This window comes from Ochotona curzoniae, unplaced genomic scaffold, assembly GCF_017591425.1.
Source record: "Ochotona curzoniae isolate NIBS_2020 unplaced genomic scaffold, NIBS_Ocur_1.0 contig_64, whole genome shotgun sequence".
NCBI classification, from domain to species: Eukaryota; Metazoa; Chordata; class Mammalia; order Lagomorpha; family Ochotonidae; genus Ochotona; species Ochotona curzoniae.
The window spans coordinates 1181125-1201041 of NW_024466502.1; the positions used below are offsets into that span (position 1 = coordinate 1181125).

Consider the following 19917-nt stretch of genomic DNA (forward strand, 5'->3'; position numbering starts at 1 on the left):
CGCTGCGGGCGCCATTCCAGCCGGCTCCGCCCCCGCTGCGGGCGCCATTCCAGCCGGCTCCGCCCCCCGCCGTGGCCCCGCCCCCTGCCCTGGCGGTTGCTGCGGGCGCCCATTCCAGCGGGCCTTCTGCCGTGGCCCCGCCCCCGCCGTGACCCCGCCCCCTGCCCTGGCGGTCGCTGCGGGTGCCCATTCCAGCGGGCCGTCTGCCGTGGCCCCGCCCCCGCCGTGGCCCCGCCCCCGCCCCGCCCTCCCTCAGTGCGCGCTGGGCTCGGCAGCCGACGGGACGCGGCGGCGGCGGCGGCGGCGGCGGCGCTGCTTTCCTTTTGTGTTCGTACTCGGCGACGGCCTCTCGGTCTGCCCGGCGCGTGCTTGGGCTCGTTAGCGGTGCACTGTCCGTGAGGGGCCATGGCGGCGGCAGGGGCGAGCGCGGGTGTGGAGGCGGGCTTCTCCAGCGAGGAGCTGCTGTCGCTCCGCTTCCCGCTGCACCGCGCCTGCCGCGACGGGGACCTGGCCGCGCTCTGCTCGCTGCTGCAGCAGACGCCCTGCGCCCACCTGGCCGCCGAGGACTCCTTCTACGGCTGGACGCCCGTGCACTGGGCCGCGCACTTCGGCAAGGTGGGCGCGGGCGCTTTAAGGCGCCATGTTCCGCGGCCTTCCTGCGGGGCAGCGGGAGGGCGTGGGGGCGCGGGGCGTGCCGGGAGCGCGGGGCGGAAGTGGGCTCGCCGGCTCCCCGAGGGGCCCAGCGCGCATGTGCGGCGGCGCGCGGTCCGGGGGGCGTCCGGCGGCGCCGCTCCTGGCGCGCATGCGCGGCGGCCTGCCGGAGTCGTGGGGACGCGGAGCGCGGCTGAGAGACGCGGGGCCCTGGGAGCCGCGCCGCGTGGCCCTCCGCCCCACGCCTCTCGGGGCTTGGGTGACATCCCCGGGGAAGGTGCCAGGGAGGAGTGCGAAGGTGCGGGGCAGCCTGCGGGCTGGCGGGCGTGCCCGGCTCCCGCGGGGACCTGCAGTGTGCCCCCAGGGCGGCTGAGGCGTGGGGTGTGCTGACCGCGAGCTGCTGGGCACGCGTCGCCCCAAGGGCCCCGTGACGTGCAGAGTGCACGTGTCCGCGGGGGCTGTGGACTGGGCGACACTGGACACCGGGGGCTCGTGTCCGGATCCTGACCCTCGCGTTCAGCCTTTCTGCTGGGGGTCGGATCACTGTAGGAATGCCCGGCTTTTTTTTTTCTTAAGACTTATTTTTATTGCACAGAATTACGGAGAGGAGGAGAGGCAGAACGGTTTTCCGTACTCTCCAAGTGGCCGCAGCGGCCGGAGCAGAGCTGATACAGAGCCAGGAGCCTCCTCCGGGTCTCCCACGCGGGGGCAGAGTCCCCAGGCTCGGGCCGTCCCCCACTGCTTTCCCGCGCCACAGCAGGGAGCTGGAGGGGAGCGGGGCTGCGGGATAGAACCCGGGCCGTATGGGATGCTGGCGCGTGCAAGGCGAGGACTTTAGCCAGTCGGCTGTTCGCCAGGCCCCACCCAAGTTGTTTTGTCTTTGTAGCGTTATTCCCAGGTGCCCGCTTGTGAGCAGGGCTGTTAGAGACGCGCCGCGTTGGGAAGGATGGCCTGGTTTGAGAGAACTGTGTCATGTGCTGCTCGGTGATGAATACCCACACGTCGCTGTTTTTGTCCCCTCTCGCTGTCTTCCAAGCTGGAGTGCCTGGTCCAGCTGGTGAGAGCTGGAGCCACCCTCAACGTGTGTACCACGCGCTTTGCCCAGACCCCGGCCCACAGCGCAGCCTTCGGGGGACACCCGCAGTGCCTGGTGTGGCTGATCCAAGCCGGAGCCAACGTTAACAAACCGGTAAGGCACTCTGTCTGTCTCTCTGATCCTCGCCGGAGCCAACGCTCGCACACCACTGAGGCTGTGTGTGCGCCCGTCTTCCGGGGCTCCCGCGGCCGGCTCTGCCTGGATAATGATGGGGTTGGCGGCTTAGCGCTTGGGAGCTGTGCCTGGGCGGAGGTGCTGTGGCTCCCTGCAGGACAGGGCCCCGCTGGGCAAGGCTTGCCCTTTGTAGAGCGTTTCCACCTGTCGGCTGGCTGACTCACTGGCCCCGGGTTACAGCCAGCGGCTGGCGGGGAGCCCAGGCTGCCACTCCTGGGTGAGCCAGTTGTTGCTTCAGATGCCCTGGGGGCTGCCTTGTGGGCGGGCGGCGTTGGTGCTTGCAGGACTCAGTCCTGTGCAGGCTGCCTTGGACCGCCTGGTGGCCAGCAGCCTTTTACCTTTGAAGATTTTCTTTTTCCCATTGGAAAGACAGATTGACAGAGAAAGCTATTCAGTCCACTGGCTCGCTCCCCAAATGGCTGAAACTGAGCCAACTGGAAGCCAGGAGCTTGTTAAGGGTCTCCCACATGGGTGCACGGTCCCAAGGCCTTGGGCCATCCTCTGCTGTTTTCCCAGTCCACAACCAGGGTCCTAGATGGGAAGTGGAGCAGCTAGAATATGAACTGGCATCCATATGGGATCCTTGCTTCCACTGGGAGAATTAGCAGCTGAATTATTGTGCAGGGCCCGAGGTTTGTTTATTATTCATTTCAAGGTCCTGGGTGGGAATTGGTCATTGGGAGACATGGATTCTCCGCCTGCCGGTTCCCTCTCCGCAGGGCTGGGCTGGCCAGGCCGGGAGCTTCCTTCGGGTCTCCCACGTGGGTCCGGGGCCCACAGCTGTGGCTCGTGTTGTCCCTCTCCATGTCCACACTGACACCTTCCCTCCACGGCGGGGCTGGCCAGCAGTGGGCTCTGGCACCCCGTCTCTGGTCTGTGACAGGGTCTGCCTTCAGGGTGAAGGGCTGCCAGTGCCGGGCCTGGCTTCCCGCACAGTGCTCGTCTGGAGTGGGGTTGTCGGCAGGCCGCGTGTGAGTCCCAGGAAACCATCTAGCTGCAAGGTCGCCTCCAGCTGCATAGAGGTGTGAGGCCCTGTCAGCGCCCTGTCCCCTCCGGCCCATGGCGCTCCTTGCAGCTGCGGCCTCTGGGCTGGGCACCTGCCCGGGGTGTGGCCTGTCTGTGAGCCCTGTCTCAGCCGCTGCCTTGCCCTTTTTTTTTTTTTTTTAAGATTTATTTGTTTATTGGAAAGTCAGATATACGGAGAGGAGAGACAGAGAGGAAGATCTTCCGTTCGATGATTCACTCCCCAAGTGAGCACAATGACCAGTGCTGTGCCGATCCGAAGCCAGGAACTTCTTCTGGGTTTCCCACGTGGGTGGAGGGTCCCAAAGCTTTGGGCCGTCCTCGACTGCTTTCCCAGGCCACAAGCAGGGAGCTGGACGGGAAGTGGAGCTGCTGGGATTAGAACCGGCGCCCACATGGGATCCTGGCGCGTTCAAGGTGAGAACCTCAGCCGTTAGGCCACGCCGCTGGGCCCTGCCTTGCCCTTTTTTGACTGTGACATGTTTGTGCTGGGACCCAACACCAGAGCCCTATCCATGGCAGCGGAGGGTTGGTGTTCTTGCCATGGGGGTTCAGGGTGGCCTCAGACCCCATTGTGAAGCATCTGCTGCCCCTGGCTCCCCCTTTCAGCTGGGTGCTGTGCTGCTCGCCACCTCGCTGCCACCCTGGTGCCCCGGGTCTGAGTGTGCCGTTGTCCTTCTCTTGCAGGACTGTGAAGGTGAGACTCCCATTCACAAGGCGGCCCGCTCCGGCAGCCTGGACTGCCTCAGCGCCCTGGCAGCCAACGGGGCGCGCATCGAGTAAGTGTCTCCTCGTACCCCTGCCCACAGCGGGGGCGGGCGCGGGTGTCGTGTGCCCCGGGCAGACTTCTAACCCCTGTCCACCAGGTCAGCCTGGCTCTAGGAGCCGTTGCCCACGTGGCCCTGGGCCCGGTGCCACCCTGGCCGGGTCTTCAGACCTTCCGTGCCGGGCTCTAGTTGTGAGGCCGGGACTGGGGTTTAGAAGATTTCCCAGGCCTGTGGGGCACGCGTTAGCAGGTACCGGAACTCGGGGGCGTGAGGTGTTAAAGCCCGCCCGGGACTGTGGTCGGCAGCTCTCTGGGAGATGGCATGCTTGCTCAGGGCCCCGAGCGGTGGCACTGTTTAAGATGCCCCCTGCTTCATGCAGTCCACCTCAGCCAGCTTCCTCGGGTCGGACACAGCTGCCCGTTGAGCTGCGTCAGCTTAGAAATGTGCTCTTGTATGAAGAATCACTAGCTAGCCGTAACGTGTGTGTTTATTTTATTTTAGGTGTTAAATTCCCTTGTATTAACGTCCTGTTAAAGGTTTACATGGTGAAATGTCCCCTCTGCCGTTCGCAGCATAGCCCATGGATGCGGGGCTCGCCCCTAGCTGTGGAGCCGCAGCAGCCAGCATCGCTGCTCGCTCAGCCTTTGGGGTTTACTTTAAGTGTTACAGATAAGTCATAAATGTGAGCGGGGAATCACGGTGTCCTAATTGGGGGTGTGAGAATCAGGGGCCTGGGAGAAACAAACCCCACCCAACTGAGTTTAACCCTTCGGTTTCACTGCTAGACAGCAGGACGGCACGAGCTGGCCTTGGAGCCAGCTCGCTGGGCTCGGCCATGCTAACCCTTCCCTTGCAGGGACCCCGGGACCGCGTCTAGTTATGACTGAAGGTAACGTAAAACCAGGTCGGATGTGGGTACTGGCTGCGAGCGGTTCGCGCTGGAGACGAGCGGCTGAGCGGTGCCTCGGAAAGCACAGTTAGAGCAGCTGGGGCCTCGTTTCCAGCTCTGTTGATTCGACTAAAACAAAATCAAGTCCTTAAATGAACAGAAGGTTTGATTTAAGAATGCAAAGTTGTGTGAAATAACTGACTAAATCGCCTGTCGTTTATTGATGACTTTAAGATAACAGCTTGGATTTTGAAGCAATAGTTGACCCTGGAGATTTTGTTAAAAGGCTGGGAGTTCTGAGCGTTCGAAGGCGCAGTTTGATCTTGGTGCCTTTACAGCACTATGACTGTGCACTACGTACCTGTGCTGAGTTTTCTAAGCAGGTGTCTTTGCAACCCGTGCCCTTGGTCCCAGGCCCCTGGGCAGGCAGGCCGAGCCCTGGGCGGGCAGGCCGAGCCCTGGGCAAGGCCGCTGTCCCTCCCGGGAACAGAGCAGCCCTTGGGATCCGCACTGCGCTCGCTGTGTCCCTGCCGTGTTTACTTTTGTTTTTCAAGAACTTGGCCTGAGCTCCATATTAAAAACAGTTCTTATAATAAGTGCTTAGCCCGGAGCTAGACCACCAATAACCGTTACAGAATGCTGCCGTAAATATGGTGGTTTGCGTTAGCAGTGAACCAGATGTGGCCTGCAGCACTTGACGGCCTGGTCCCCACGGCGTGCGCATGCCACGCCACCTGCTGTCCCGGCGGATGACAGGCCTGTCCCCTTGGAAGAACCAGAGGGACGGAAGGAGCTTTCTGACTGGAGGTTGCTTTTTCCCCATTCTAAATGGGACCAGATTTATGAATTTGTTATGTTATGCACCGTACTATTTAAAGACAGCATAGATATTTTTTCCTTATCCCGTAGTGTGAAAGCTTCCTCATTGTCAGTATTTTCAGATGAATAACGTTGCTCTTCATTCCTGCTTTGCCTTTCATGTGCCTGCTACGTGAAGTGGCCACAGTCTGACACTGTGCCTTCTTGGTCATCAGGTAGCTAATCATGGGGCGAGAGTACTGAGTGGCGGGGCTAGAGCGGGCCGTGCCGCGGCTCTTGGGAACGTAGGCACGTCTGTGTGCCGTCGCGCCCTAGTAAATTGCCTAGCACCGCACGTGAGTATGCGAACAGACTTCCTTTCCCTTCTCTGTTTGAATCTTGGGCTTTGGTGCCAAGTTTTCTTTTCCATGTGAGACTGCGTACATGCAGTCATTACTTGCTGCAGTTGGAACAATTAAAGTTGGCAGGACTTGGCCTCGGCTCTCAGCAGAGCTCTGTGCTGTGTCCGTGTTGGAGGAAGCACGCTGGGGCGCGGCAAGACCGCTCAGCACCAGTGCTGCTCTGCGGCTGGCGTGGGGCGCCGCTTGGCTCTGGGGGCCCGAGGTGTGGCCTGCAGCGAGGCTCGGAGGCCTTTGGGGGACCCATTCAGTGCTCCGTGTCATGAGAGCAGGTTGTGATCCCAGGGATTGCTCTGGGCCTCCCTGTCGGCCAGATGCCAGCATGGTTGGGCTTGGAACGGGGCCAGAATCCCCCGAGTCTCGGGTTGGTGGGGCGCTGTGGCCCCCGTGCAGGCGCCGGAGTTGGGCAGCGAGGTCTCATGGGTTTCCTCCCAGGCTGCGGCCCCATAATGCCTGGACCCCAAAGGAGTGTAGCTTAATTCAGTCGTGTTAATCCCAAGGAAAACTGGCAGTGGTCCCGCGTGGTGGAGGGTCTCCAGGCCCCAAACCAGCGGGTTCAAAGACGCTCTCTGGAACTCCCCTCCTCCCGCTTGGCCACGGTAGCACTCGCGTGCCTTGGGAGTCAGTTGCTGACATGGAGTTGGCATAGTGTGGTGGGCACGTGCCTGTCCTCTGCAAGCAGAACTCACTAGGCAGGCATGGGGCATGTGGCAAAGCTCATTTCCGAGTCTGCTCTTGGCAGGCAGAACGTACCCCAGGTTCACCTTCGGAAACCCACAGCTTCTTGAGGTTGGCTGGCTCCTAGGCCGGTGAGCATAACCCCGTCGTGAGAGGGTCACAGCTCCGGGTGGGCCTTCCCCGGTGGTGGCGTCCCCTCCCGTCCGGCAGCTGTCCCCACGCGGCGGCCTTGCCTGGCGCTGCCGCTCGGATGTTACGGTGAGGATTCCAGGTGCAGTGAGCTGAACCATGCCTGGGATTGTTGGAATTGAAATGAAAACTTGGCACCAAACCCTTCCAGGGAGAAACTTCAGACCGCAGTTCCTTGCTTCAGTTCCCTGAAAGTCTTTATGTAATTATGTAACTGTAAGAGTTTGAATAACAAAGGGTTAAAAATACATCTATGTGTGGGGAGGTTTGATTTGTTTTTGAAGACCTTTCAGATGTTTGCTGCTGTTCTGTCTGTACAAATGGACATTTGGTGATGTGTTTTATCTTTTTTCCTTTTTTTTTTTTTTTAATGATCCCATGTATTTGCTTATTCCCATCTAGGACTAGTTACTAATGTATTTGAGATACAGCTTACCAAATTTTAAAGTAACCAGAATCGTGAGTTCATGGTTTTTAGTCATACTGTCACACCTTTGTTGAAATACTGACCTATTCAAATTGGCTCCATGCTGGGAGGTTGCCGGAGGTGGCTGGGAGGCAGAGCTGGCGGGCAGGGCCGCGGTCAGCCGTGCTGCTCTGCCCGTGTGGACACGTGCTTTGAATCCAGATGTTGCCTGCGAGTATGTGATCCCTTACGCTGCTGAAGTTCCCTGTGTGAACCATTGCCCGTTTTCAGTCGCCCAGGAGATTCTGAACCTATCAAAACAACACATGTCGATGTCTTACAGCTACGTAATTCGAATTGACTTGATTTTTTCAAGTCGCCCCAGAAAGGGGGAGCATTCCATATAGAAGCCGCTGCAGCTGCCACAGGTGCGTCCCCGCCTTACGGCTGTGGCACCGCTGCTCAGCGCCGCTTCCCCTCCGCACGCAAGGGACGCTGAGGAGGTATTTGTTGCGGTGATTGGTTTTAATGCTAATCTAGGAATTCAGATATAGCTTCTTTAGATTTGCATGCTTTGCTTACCCTAATTTATGATATCTACCTTTTTATTTGTAAACTAACAATAGCTAAGTTGAGATCAGAACTTTAACAGAAATAGTTATATAAAAATTGTGATTATCTTTTTATTGTCACATGGCATTAGCAAAAACACAACATCACAGAGGTGATGTGACAGCTTGAGTTTTTTTTTTTTTAATGCATTTCGGGTATTTCTTTGTGGTTTTTCAAAATTTAAAAAAAAAAAAGCAGCAACCACCAGCAAAGCTCGTCATCTGAAGCCGCTTCTGGTGGCGTCCCGGCACTGTAAGTGGAACGTCGTGGGGTCGGCCAGTGGCAGGGCTGTCCCCAGGCTCGGGGGAGGAAGCCTTGGCTGTGGCAGCTATCGCCATTCTGCTCGGAATATTCTTCCAGAAAACACAGAATTTGTGTTTTCACTGTGACCCGAGCTGCTGCCTCACTCCCCAGGCCAACGGACTGACGCTGAAGGCTGGTCAGGGTTTGACAGTTAGACAGCTGGTTTCGGGTCTGAGAGGCTCCCGGGGCCTGTGGAGGCTGGGCAGCCTGCAGGTGTTGGCGAAAGCCTAGTGCTCTCAGCTTAGCTCCTAACAGTCTGTTCCACCCATGCCAGTCACCATCTCAAGTCAGACGGGAGTGGACAGCATTCGTTGTGTCATTCAGTGAACGGCTGCTGGCTGACCCATCTACTGTACCCAGATTCTGGGGGAGACAGCGCAGAACCTGCACCTCTGTCCCCTGTGCCCTCCCACTGACTAGGAGAATAAAATAGGGTCACTTTATTTTGGTTTTTTGTTTTGTTACTTGAAAGTATTAGGGAAAGAGAAGGAGAGGCAGGGATCTTGTATTAGCTGGTGCACTCCCCAAATGGCCTCGGTGGGCGAAACTGGGCTGGTTGGAAGCCAGGAGCTTCTTCAGGTCTCCAGTGTATATGGGTGCAGGGACCCAAAGACTTGGTCCAGCCTCTGCTGCTTTCCTAGGCCGTTAGCAGGGATCTGGGCAGGAAGGGGAGCAGCCAGGACATGAACTGGCACCCGTGTGGGAAGCTGACACCAATGGAGCATTAGCTTGCTGTGCCACTGTGCTGGCCTCTGTAAGTTCATCTTTTAATTGCATTTCCCACTGATCCTTTGAAGCACCCTTGTACGGTTAACTAAATTTTGTTGTTGTTTTAAAGTTGTTTTTGTTTGTTTGTTTTGTTTTTGGAAAGGCAGATGTACAGAGATGAGGAGAGACAGAGAGGAAGATCTTCCGTCTGATGGTTCACTCCCTGAGTGACTGCAACGGCTGGTGCAGCACTGATGGGAAGCCAGGAGCCAGGAACTTCCTCCAGGTTTCCCACTGAGGTGCAGAGTCCCAAGGCTTTGGCAGTCTTCGACTGCTTTCCCAGGGCACAAGCACAGAACTGGATAGGAAGTGGAGCTGCTGGGATTAGAACTGGCCCCTGTATATTATCCTGGCACCTTCAAGGCGAGGACTTTAGCGGTGGGCCCACTAAACTGAATGTTACAAAGAACCCAAAACAGCTAGCTTTGAAACCTGCTCAATTTGAAATTGAATTTTTAAAAGTATTTTAATTAAAATTCAGTTACAGGAGAGGAAAGGAGAGACTCGGAGAAATGCATCCACTGGTTCACTCCCCAAGTGGCTCAGCAGCTGGAGCTGAGCTGACCCACGGCCGGGACCCAGGAGGTTCCTCTGGCTTGCCCCATGAGTGGATAGGCCCATGGAGTTGGGCATCCTCCTCTGCTTTCCTAGGCCATCAGCAGGGAGCTGGGTGAGGACTGGAGCAGCTGGGACTCCAGCCGGCAGCCGCAGGGGGTGTTGATAGGCCCGCTGTACCACGTGCAGGGCCCGGACAGGGAAATGTAAGCTTGGGACTCCACCTGCAGTTTACTAAGCAGGATGTGGGACGGCTTGTGACCTGGGTCAGCCGGGTCACCTGTCCCAGCTCAAGTGTTGCTGAGCCACAGGGGAAGTGTAAGTGGCAGCCCCGAGACATGGAGCTTGTGCTGTCCCTGCCTGCAGTCTGGTGCTCGCCCCTGGGGCACTGGCGTGTGTGGCAAGGCACCCTCCTGAGGCTCACCTACGCAAGGCTTTTTTTTTTTTTTTTTTTTTAAAGATTCATTCATTTTTATTGGGAAGGTAGATGTACAAAAAGGTGGAAAGAAAGGTGGAACTCCCATCTGGAGCTGCAAGCCAGGAGCTTCTTCCTGGTCTTCTGCATGGGTGCAGGGGCCCGAGGACATGGACCATTCCCTGCTGCTTGCCCAGGGTAGGGAGCCGATGGGAACTGGCGTAGTTGGGACACAAACCAGCAATCCTGAGGGCTGCCAGCACTCTGAGCTGACACGCCGGCCCCTGTCATAACTTCTTGCATGCTGTGGCAGGGGAGACTTAGTGCCAGCACACAGCATGGGTCTGCCCCTTAGCTGAGAGTGGGCCGTACAACATCAGGGTTGGTCAGAAGTCAGGGTACTTAATGTCCCAGAAGATTCCGTAAAGTCCGGATTTCATGTCCAGAGGGAGTTTTGGGTTTTATGGTCTGAGAGCCCCTTTCTTGGTTCACTCCCCAATGTCCCTACTGCCAGGACGAGGTGGAGGGCAGGAACCTGTTGCTGTGGCCTCAAGGTCCTCACTGGAGGAGGGTGGAGTGAGGTGCGGTGGGAACACTGGCACGTGGCCCCGACTGAGCCCAGCCGAGGGCTGACTCTCGGGCCACTTTCCTGGTAACATGGCTGCATGCTGTTAGACACACAAGTGGACTGTGGGGTGGCGAGTGCAGGTGGGTGGGGAGGAACGGCAGGCATTCCCAGCGGAGTCCTCCGTTCCTGGTGAGGGCAGTGCTGGACAAGACGCAGAGGCACTGTTGCCGCCCAGGTGTCACCGTGGGGAGACCCCGGGATGTGTTCTAGAAGATCCTCTTCTCCCTGGCCTGCCTGCTGCACACAGGTCGTCCTCTAAGAGAGGTGTGGCCAAGAGGGCCGGGGATTGCTAGACAGTGTGGGGCCAGCGTCAGTTCTTGGGGAGCTGGCAGCTCGTCTCCGGTCCCTGCAGCTGTTCTACACTGCTCACTGTGTGTCCAAGAGCTGCACTGGGCAGCAGCTTCAAGGCCAGGCTTCCCTATGGGACTGGGTCCTTTCTGGAGTTGGTCAGTCGCATCTTTTCCAGTCCATCAGGCCTTGGGCCCTTCTGTTCCCCATTCTTCGCAGGGAGGACCATGGTGGGCTGTTCCCAGGAGCCCAGGGCAACAGCCGTGGGCCCTGAGCTAGTCACTTCCCTGGCTGTGGACTGCTGCCTTGACACCTCCAGCCTGCGGCTGGCCCTGCGTGCGGCCCTACTTCTCACACAGCACCCGGAGTGGTGCTCCCAAGGTCAGCTGGCTCTTGTGCTGTGTTGGGGTCCCTGGCTTAGGTCCTGTCCCCGCTTCCTGCTTGAACCTGACCGGCCGGGAGTGGAGACCTAGTACAGAGGAGGTGCAGCGGACCTGGTGGGCACCCGCTTTGAGCTACCGAGGCTGGTGGCCGGGCTGGCCTTCCACTTACAGTGCCACAGGCCGCCGATAATGCTGGCTGGTAGGCGGGTGACCCGCCGCTTCCAGATCAGGAAGCCAGTTGTCGAGAAATGCCATGGACAATGTCAGTACTTGTTTGTTATGGTTTACTTGAGCTAAGAGAACGGGTTGTTGAGTGCAGGTGATGTCTGAAGTTAACGTAAATCGAGACTCTTCAGACTGACACCTTATCATGAGATGTTAAATAGGAAGATGGTGTTTTCTAATTTCTACCTCCCAAATCCTGCTGAGAAATCCAGTGTGTTTGAGTTAGTAACAGCCAGGCCGGCCCCTTCCTTACTGCGGACGGGCTGTGGATGTGTATGGAATGGCTCAGATGTCAGATAGTCAGCTGGGCAGGGCAGGCCCCCTCCCCGCCTGCCGCCCACAGGGCCTGACCCCCACCTTCTGTGTCGCGCAGCCTGAGAAACGCCAGCGGTCTGACGGCAGCCGACATTGCCCACACCCAGGGCTTCCAGGAGTGCACCCAGTTCCTTCTGAGCCTCCAGAACCAGTCCCTGAGCGGCTTCTGCCCTGGCAGCCCCTTCCACGGGGGACCCCATGACCTGTTCCCCAACCACGTCGGGGCAGGAGCGCATCGAAAGAGATGCTTAGAAGATGCGGAGCCCGCAGGAGCCAAGAAGGCCAGGACGGAAGGTGAGTGCGCGCGGGCGGGCCTCCAGGCTGCTCCTTCACCGGGGAGACGGAGTGGGCCAGGTGGCAGTGTGGATGGCCGAGTGTGACTGTGTAGTCATGTTTATGTGCCATGAATGCAAGGGGTTTTGCTTGTATTTGGTTGAAATCATCTTTTAATGCGAATGCTACTGAGTTTTCAGCGCTTGGCAGTGAGGAGTTCGCACGTGGGACTTCCCGTGTTATCCGTGAGCTCAGCTGGCCTGCGGATGTTGGGGTGCGGCAAGGAGGTGTGCTTCCTTGGCGTGCATCTGTAGCGAGCTCTGGTGCACTCCAGGTGGCTCTGCAGGCCAGTGAGCGCTGGGGGAGCTGGCCGAGGGGCGGCAGCTGCACTGAGGCTCTGCCCGTTGCCCGGCTGCGGGGGCCTGACTCATCGCCATGCCCATGTCATTTCATGCAGTGCTTCATGACCTGATTGTTTCCAGAAAGACACCCAAAGGTGTGGGTGTGTGTGCTGTCTCACCCTCACGCACGTGTGTGTGCGTGTCCTCATTGAGACTCGGTGTCTTGGTGAGATGGCCAATGCCTTTGTTCTCCGGCCACCAGGAGCATGCCTGGGGAATTGGGATGGTCGGAAGTGCTGTCAGCTGTCCCGGCGCCGCCTCACGGCACGGGCTCGGTGACAGCCAGAGGGCTGAGTGGGGGCAAGTGCCAGGCACCTGGAGAGGAGGCCTCGGTGGTGAAAGTTGAGTTACGAAGTACTGTTTCCAGTGAGGAGTTCCTGCCTAAAGCCAGACCCCCAGACCCGTAAAGTGCTCGCTAATGAACTTGGTCAGAGGGGCACGCTGCTCCCCATGTGGTTCCTGTTGGGGAGTTCTGGGAAGCCACGGATGGAAAGGGCATGGACTCCTGACATGGCGCTGTCTGTTCTGGATGAACACAGACCCTGCAGGAGTGAGTGGATGTGGCGGCTGCTCGCAGGCCGTGTCTGCCTGCGGCTGTACCAGCGTGGCCCTGGGCTGTGGAGTAGTGTTAAGGACCGGTGTGCCTCGAGCCCTTGGTGGGCCAGGTTGCAGCCCCGGCTGCACTTGCTATGTGAGCCTCCGGGGAGGGGGCTGGCCTTCCCTGCCGGCCTTCAGGGCAGCGAGCAGGCCCCAGGCGCAGGGAGATGCCGAGCGCGTCATTCATTGTGGTGCTCCTGCAATGCGGCAGTGACTCTGTGTCCCGTGCAGCAGGACAGTCAACGGGGGTTGCGACCAACCTAGGAGAGAACGGGGGACAGGAGACACGAAGAATGCTCAGCAAGACAGGATGTCTGATCAAGCTGTCAGTTTATTGATTTTAATTGAGGGTTTTTATATTCTTCAGTAACTAAGGCTCAGGGAGGAAAGGAGAAACTGGGACGCAAGCCGTGGTCTCCAGACCGATTGTTCTTGAGCAGCCACCATAGTAACCAGCGTATCAACAATAGCGTAGGTAACCAGTAACAGGATGTCGGCAGGTACAGCATCAATCACATTCTGAAACAGTTGCTACAAACAATTGAAGCTAAGCTGTGATCAGTTTCATAACCTCTTTCCCAAGCATCTAGCCAACCGGGGGTTTTCCATTTGCCCGTAGATCTGTATTCAGAATGGCTTCAGTGTGGCTATAGTACATGGCTCCTGACAGCCCTGAAGGTCTGCACCAGGGGCCGCAGGCACCAGCGCAGTCCAGCACTGCACCCAGGAACGGCCTGGTGGGACGCCAAGTCTCCCATGGGAAATCCGCCTCCCGGTCTTTCGCATCACAGGGGGATCTCCTGCGGCAGTGCTTGCCCAGGGCACCTTCAGGAGGAATCCCTGCCCTGGCCCAGTGTTCCAGCACCTTCCCGCGGTGGAGCAAGCAGCGAGGCCTCTGTGTTAACATGGCAGAGGCTTAGGGCCTGATGCTGGAGGAAGTGTACCCCACTTCCTTCAGGCAGCTGCTTCCTGTCCCTTGCAATGAGCACAGCTCCAGAACCTGTCCCCTGCCGTATCAGCTCAAGCTGCATGGCTGCAACCTCTGGAAGGTCACCCAGAGCAGAACCGCACGTGATGGTTGCGAGGAGCCGAGGCCTCCAGTTCTCTGTAGTGTGGAGGGGCCCTGCCATCTGCCAGGGACCTGCCCTGGCCTCACCGGTGGGGGTGCTAGGAACCTGCTTGGCGGTTCTGGCCTTTGAGACCACATGCTTCCTGCTGGGTCCCTGGGATGCAGCCCTGGGGCCAGCAGGTGTGGGTATGGCCTCAAGATATTTGTCTGCCTTTCAAGTTGCAGTGAGCCGGGCTGTCTTGTGCCAGGGCTCTGGGCAGTTAGCTTTGCTCCCATGTTCAGGTCCCGCGTGCTCCTTGTAAGATGGACTGGAACTGTGCTGTGACAGCAGCGGCCTCTGGGTGAGACCCAGGCTGCCAGGTCATGAGGTCACCTTAAGTCAGGTCAGCTGAGTTGCCCAGGCACCAGCCCCCAGCCCGGTGCTGCCTGGCCCTGGTCAGGGCAGAGGGCTGAGGGCAGGCTGGGCACGGGCAGCAGGAGCACACGAGGAGCTGGCCATTAGAGTGACATTTTCAGAAGTACTAGTGGCTTGTCCTTTAATTGTCCAGGTCGGCAGGACAACAGAAAGAGGAGGTGCCTTCCCAGACTCAGGGTGGATGTAGACTGTTCTCCCACAGTGTCTGCGCTTTCTTCCATGGCGTGGTGGCCCCTGAGCTGGGGTAACAGGGCATGGGTAGTGTGAGAGAAGTCCTGAGCCAGCGCCCAGGGGCAGCCGGCAGCTGCAGTGTGCCGTCACGCTGTGTAGTTGCAGCTCCTCACAGGGCTCTGTGGGTGGCAGGGAAGCCGAGCCTGCAGGCGGGACGCAGGTGGCGTGTCCCAGGCTGGAGCTGCACGGTCAGTCGCCTGGTGTCTGAGCTGGCTGATGGGGATGCGATGCTACAGAAACAAGATGGAAGGCTTGGGCCGACCTGGAGCCTCGGGGTAGCCTGGGCTGTTGGTGTGCTCCATGTGACCCCACGCACCTGCCCCCCATGTGCAGTCACTGGGCTGTGAGTGAGCGCTGTGGACAGGCGACCCCAATGGCCACTGCTGGGCCAGGACAAAACCAGGAGCTGCGTCTGGGTCTCCCAGGTGGGTGCAGGGGCCGCTAGTAGGGAGCTGGGTCAGAGGTCAGAGAGCTAGATGGTGCCATTGTTAGCGGTGGTAGCTTCCCCCTCACTACGCCGTGACGCTGCTCTGTTTTCTGCTTAGTCTCTTCCGAGGACTGGGGTTGTAAGGGACACTGGTGCCAGGATGCAGAGCTGTGAGCCGGGCAGGTCCTGTGACGGTTCCTCCCCCGCAGCGCTGCGCTGAGGCCGGCTGTGCTGCGGAGCCCAAGGGGGCAGACAGAGCCCACTACCCTGTTGGAAGGGAGCAGGCCCCACGCCTGCTGCCCTGTTCAGATCCTAGCCACTCATACTGGATTTCTCTAGTCACTTAGTGTCTTGGGAGGATAATCTGGAATGGGTACATACCCAGAAAGTAACTTGTTCTCTAGAATTAGAACCGGTTAAAGTTGCATAGTTATTTCTCCCTATTATAAAATGTCTGAACACTCGGCTCTGAAAGTCGCTGTGTGTCGCCCTGCTTGGCACGGAAATGCTTCTGGATGTTTAACCGCCAGAAGGGTGGGTGCCATGGTGTGTAGTGGGTTAAGCCACCACCTGAGCTGTTGGCGTCACTCACTCATGCCAGTTCGCGTCCCGACTGCTCCACTTCCAGTCCGACTCCCTGCCAGTGTGCCGGGAAAGCAGCAGGGGACGGCCCAGGTGCTCAGGTCCCCACAGCCACACGAGACCAAGCAGGCTCTCGGCATCAGTCCTGGCCGTCGTTTGCGCCTCAGTCTCGCCATGCAGCTGTGCTTTTCAGATAAATAGAAGGCAGGAATAGTAACAGTCATAGAAACTATCCAGAAATGGGCCAGCAGGGTGTGCCGGAGTCTGTTCATTCATGTCTGTGATGGAGACGAGGTGGCCCAGACCACGGCAGACTCGTCGGGGACTGTGACGGGAGCAAGCAGGTCGCTTGATGGGGTGGAGGCCGTGTGGCCGTGCCGGCACAGGGTGTCCCAGGGTCCCTGAGCCTGCGGCTGGGGCCCTGCCGATGGGGAGGCTGGCAGAGCATGGCAGCGTGGCCGTGCCGGCACTGTTGGCGTGTCATTGAAGGGCATCTCCAGTGTGTGGGAAACCGCAAATCAAGGTCATGTTGGTGCAAATAACTTTTAAACACACGGGTTGCCTTTTCATAACGAGGGTGGAGAAAAGGTGGAGTGGCAGTAGGTAGCTGTGCGGAGCTGTGTCCAGGCTGCGCTGCCGTTTTCCGGGTCCCGGTCTCCGCCTCAAGCTCTGGGAAATGGGCCGCATGGGGCTTCTAGAACAGGTGTTTAGGGTCTCGTGGCCCCCACTGCACAGGTGAGAGCGAGGAAGCTTCTCAGTGGGGCCCTTGACCTGTGCGTGCACCTGCTGCTAACACTGCCTTCCTGCTGTCCGCAGCCCCCAGCCTGGACTGCGCCATGCCGCTGGCGAACGGCGAAGCCGACGAGGACTCTGCCGGGATGCACGTGGACTCCGAGGGTGCCGCCCTGACAGGTGGGGGTGCAGAGGTTCCTGCCGGGGCCGAGCTGCGGGAGAGTGGCTCGGTGGCGCCCAAGGAGATGGAGATTTACACGGTGTCGGCCATGCAGACGCCCTGCCGCTGCCGCAGCCAGTATGCCTGTTACTTCTGACGGGCGGGGCTGCGTGCTCCGTCGGGCGACAGCTCCTCCGGCTCGGGGGCTCTGCTCCCTGTGCCTTGGCGTTCACACGAGGTTTGCGTCTTGTTGTTGTTGTTTTTTTCTGGCGTTAAACCTTGGGGTGAACACACAGTTCTCTGTGGAGTTTGCTAAGCGCCATCAGTGCACGCTGGGACCCGCAGGCAGGACACAGGGTGCAGCCAGGTTTCCAGATTCTGAAAGGCGGAAGCTGAGCTGCTCGGCGCGTTTAGGTCAGGCGTGTCGGCTCCCTTGTAAAGAAGCACTTTCTGAGCAGGCCCCTTCCTGCTCCTCCCTGGAGATGCCCTCGGCTGGCCTGCTGATGCCCGGGCTCTGTGCTGTAGGTGCCACCCAGGGAGGCTGGCCCTGACTCTTTGGGGTGGGTGCCAGGAGGGGTACGACCGAGTTCCCTGCTGCCTGCCGGACCACGAGGCCATCCCTGTGTCCTCTGCACGCGCTGGCTCCAGGCCTCGCTGCAGTATGGAGAAGCATAGGGTGGCCACGTGCCACTCCCAGCTCGCCTAGCCCCCTGTGGATGCCTGCAGCGGCATCGCGAGAAGGCCTGACTGGTCCCACCGTGTGCCGAGACTGCCTGGGGGTCACATGCTGCCCTCAGGCCATGCTGCTCAGTGGTGACCCTGGCTCCTGCAGGTCCTAGTGGGTGGCGGGAGTGGGGCCAGTGCCTGGAGCCAAGAAGCCAGCCGCTGTAGGACTCCAGGTGGGCGTCAGCAGTGCCGAATGGGTGTTTCCAGGGGCCTGGGAGCGTCCGTGCCTGGCACCCCGGCTGTCTACCGGCGAGGCCAGCTGCCTCGTGCCCTCAGCATGCGTGGTTTCTGAGTCAGCCAGTAGCACCTGTTTGCTGGACTTCAATGACATGGCCAGCATTGTACACGACTCCACCAGCTGGGCCGCACATCTCGGGGTCCGGGGTGCTTGAGCGTAACTGAGAGGACGCGCCTCCCTTCCCCATCGGGCCGCACCGCCCCCGCCGTGAAGAGCCAACGGCACCTGCCGTGCCCACCCTCGTGGTTTCCCGTGGGAACTCGAGCTCTGCGCTGTGTGGTGTTGAAGTCATGAGTGGCCGCCGCCCGGTGCTCCTGCCAGCGCCTCCCGCTCGGTGTTCGGGCGGCCGCCCTGACTCTGCAGCACGCCCACTGTTCCCATCTCGCGCGCGTTTGCCAGTCTGCCCGTGCACATTTGTGCTGGCTCCCCCGGTCTGTGTGGAAGAGAACAATGGACTCTAACGTTGGCCGCCCCGTTTCTGAGTTGTGGTGACAGCTGTATTTCTTGATGCAGATGGGGAAACCAGTAGCTCCGTGTCGAGTGTGTTGGCTGATGGCGGTGTCATCAACGGACACTTGGACTTCACCTGCGCAGCCCAGCTCGGTGGCCTGGAAAGGAGTGACGCGTGCCTGACCCCAGGCCGGCCACCGCCCGGCAGGCAGGGCGCCCTGTGCACCGGTGCGACTGAGGAGCCCGAGAAGACGGTGGGCGCTGGCGGCCCTGAGCTCTGCGGGTCCCTGCACCTCAATGGCAGCCCCAGCAGCTGCGTGGCCAGTCGGCCGTCGTGGGCCGAGGAGCTCGGGGAGAGCCTGCAGTACGGACACTACCACGGCTTTGGGGACACAGCCGAGAGCCTGCCGGAGCTCAGCAGCCTGCTGGAGCACTCGAGCTCTGTGAAGGTGGAGCAGCGCTATGACAGTGCCGTCCTGGGCACCATGCACCTCTACCACGGCTCCTAGGGGCTCAGCTGCTCCCGCGTCCTCTGCCCTCACAGAAGTAAATGCAGATTCCACAGGGCTCCGGCCTGCGCTGCGCAGTGGCAGCCGTTTTCACTGGTTCCTTTTGGACTGGTCGTCTCTCCCTTGCTCAAGTTGGCGGGTCCTGGCAGAGGCCCCGGGGGGCAGAGCAGCAGGTCCCCTATGCAAGTGCAACTCGCCGTCAATTCGCTGCCGCCCCTGCGCTCGACGGGAGGGAGGCAGGGCTGTGGCCACGCGCCCGCTGGGCCGGGATGGAAGGGATCCCTGGTGGCAGCCTTCTGACTCCACCTCCGCCTAGGGCTCCAGGCTCCGGCGCCTTGCTGGGAACTGCCAGGTCACTCCGTGTGACTGTTCCACATACACACCACTGTCTGTCCAACCACCAGGGAGAGTTTGGGCTCTTGACAAACTTGCATTGAGTTTTATGGTTTTATAGAAATTCACTGTTTAGTGACACACTGTGCGAATATTGTGCTGCATTCTTACTTTTCTGGTTTTTGTAATAAAAATCAGCACAGAGCAATCTCATGTAAACAAACCACTGTCCTTTACAAATAAAAACCCACCGGGCTGCTCCTCAGCTCTGCGTGTCATCTGGACCCTGCGAGTGTCTGTTTATATCTGTCCGTGCGTGTTTCGGGGTGGGGGAAGGGAGCTGGGGTGCTCCCCCACCTGCAGAGCTGTGGATGTGCTCAGCTCGGGGGCTGCGTGCCAGCCCACCACATCGGCCCAGGGGACCACAAGGCTTCAAGCAGCACACTGCCCAGGAGCTCCGCAGGGTCACTTGGCGGCACAGGGAGGGCGGCGCATCACACGGATGCGAGTGTGGAGTTGAAGAAGGCTGAGCTTGGTGACAGCAGCTCCCACCACACTCCAGGAGCCGCCCAGTTCTCCTGTAGTTGCCCTGATATAGTGCACTAGGTGGCAGGAGGGGCCAGGCACGCGGAGCCCCCGAGCAAGGGCAGAGTGTGGAATCGTGTCCTGTCACCCTGACAAGTGGTGCAAGGCGTCAGTGGCTGCGCCCCATTACAGGCGGCACAAAGCTGACACCCAGTGGGGCCAAGGCCTGCGGCAGACGTGGCCAGTCATCACAAGAAGCATCAGGTGCCCCTGCAGAGGGAGCTCCAGGCTGCATGTCCCCGCGTGGGAACCCACAGGCTCATGACGAGGCAGGGCTCAGCATATGGGCACCAACTTACACGGAGTGAGTGGACACCCCAGCAGCAAGGAGGGGCTCCCTCGGCCCCATCCCACGCTCAGTGATCTGCAGCGCAGCCTGCCCACTCACGGGAGTCCATGGAGCTGGCTCCTCTCCATCCCCACTCACCGGGAGCTTCTGTGGCGGTGTGGCACATCTCATGTCATTGTGCGGGCACTGAGGAGCACTCAGCACCTGGCTGCCATGGCTGAGGGGCTGAAGAGAACGCTGCCCATCCCATTCCACAGCACGGGCACCATCAGCAGATCAGACCACCGTGTGCCTGGCACTTCTGTGCCCCCCGCCTCA

At 59.5% G+C, this 19917-nt stretch overlaps 1 protein-coding gene across 2 annotated transcripts; it reads left to right on the forward strand.

Moving 5' to 3' along the window:
- The first annotated feature begins 272 nt into the window (after nt 1-272).
- On the forward strand, nt 273-18990 carry ANKRD10 (ankyrin repeat domain 10). Of its 2 annotated transcripts, none has more exons than XR_005884911.1 (6): nt 273-615; nt 1688-1840; nt 3632-3723; nt 11641-11876; nt 16394-16707; nt 17947-18025. XR_005884911.1 is itself a non-coding variant. In XM_040991135.1 (6 exons), exons 1-6 carry the CDS (start codon nt 406-408, stop codon nt 18390-18392), a joined length of 1233 nt encoding a protein of 410 aa, XP_040847069.1. In that variant the 5' UTR covers nt 273-405; the 3' UTR covers nt 18393-18990. The 2 variants fall into 2 exon arrangements, 1 of the variants encoding a protein (XP_040847069.1); XM_040991135.1 differs by having other exon boundaries at nt 16394-16489; nt 17947-18990.
- Nucleotides 18991-19917: the final 927 nt, after the last annotated feature.

Excerpts from the sequence above, each read along its gene's own strand:
- ANKRD10 (XM_040991135.1), top strand. The coding sequence starts at position 406 with ATGGCGGCGGCAGGGGCGAGCGCGGGTGTGGAGGCGGGCTTCTCCAGC. Across the intron at positions 616-1,687 it reads GGGCCGCGCACTTCGGCAAG|CTGGAGTGCCTGGTCCAGCT; the intron begins GTGGGCGCGGGC and ends CTGTCTTCCAAG. Across the intron at positions 16,490-17,946 it reads CGAGGGTGCCGCCCTGACAG|ATGGGGAAACCAGTAGCTCC; the intron begins GTGGGGGTGCAG and ends TTCTTGATGCAG.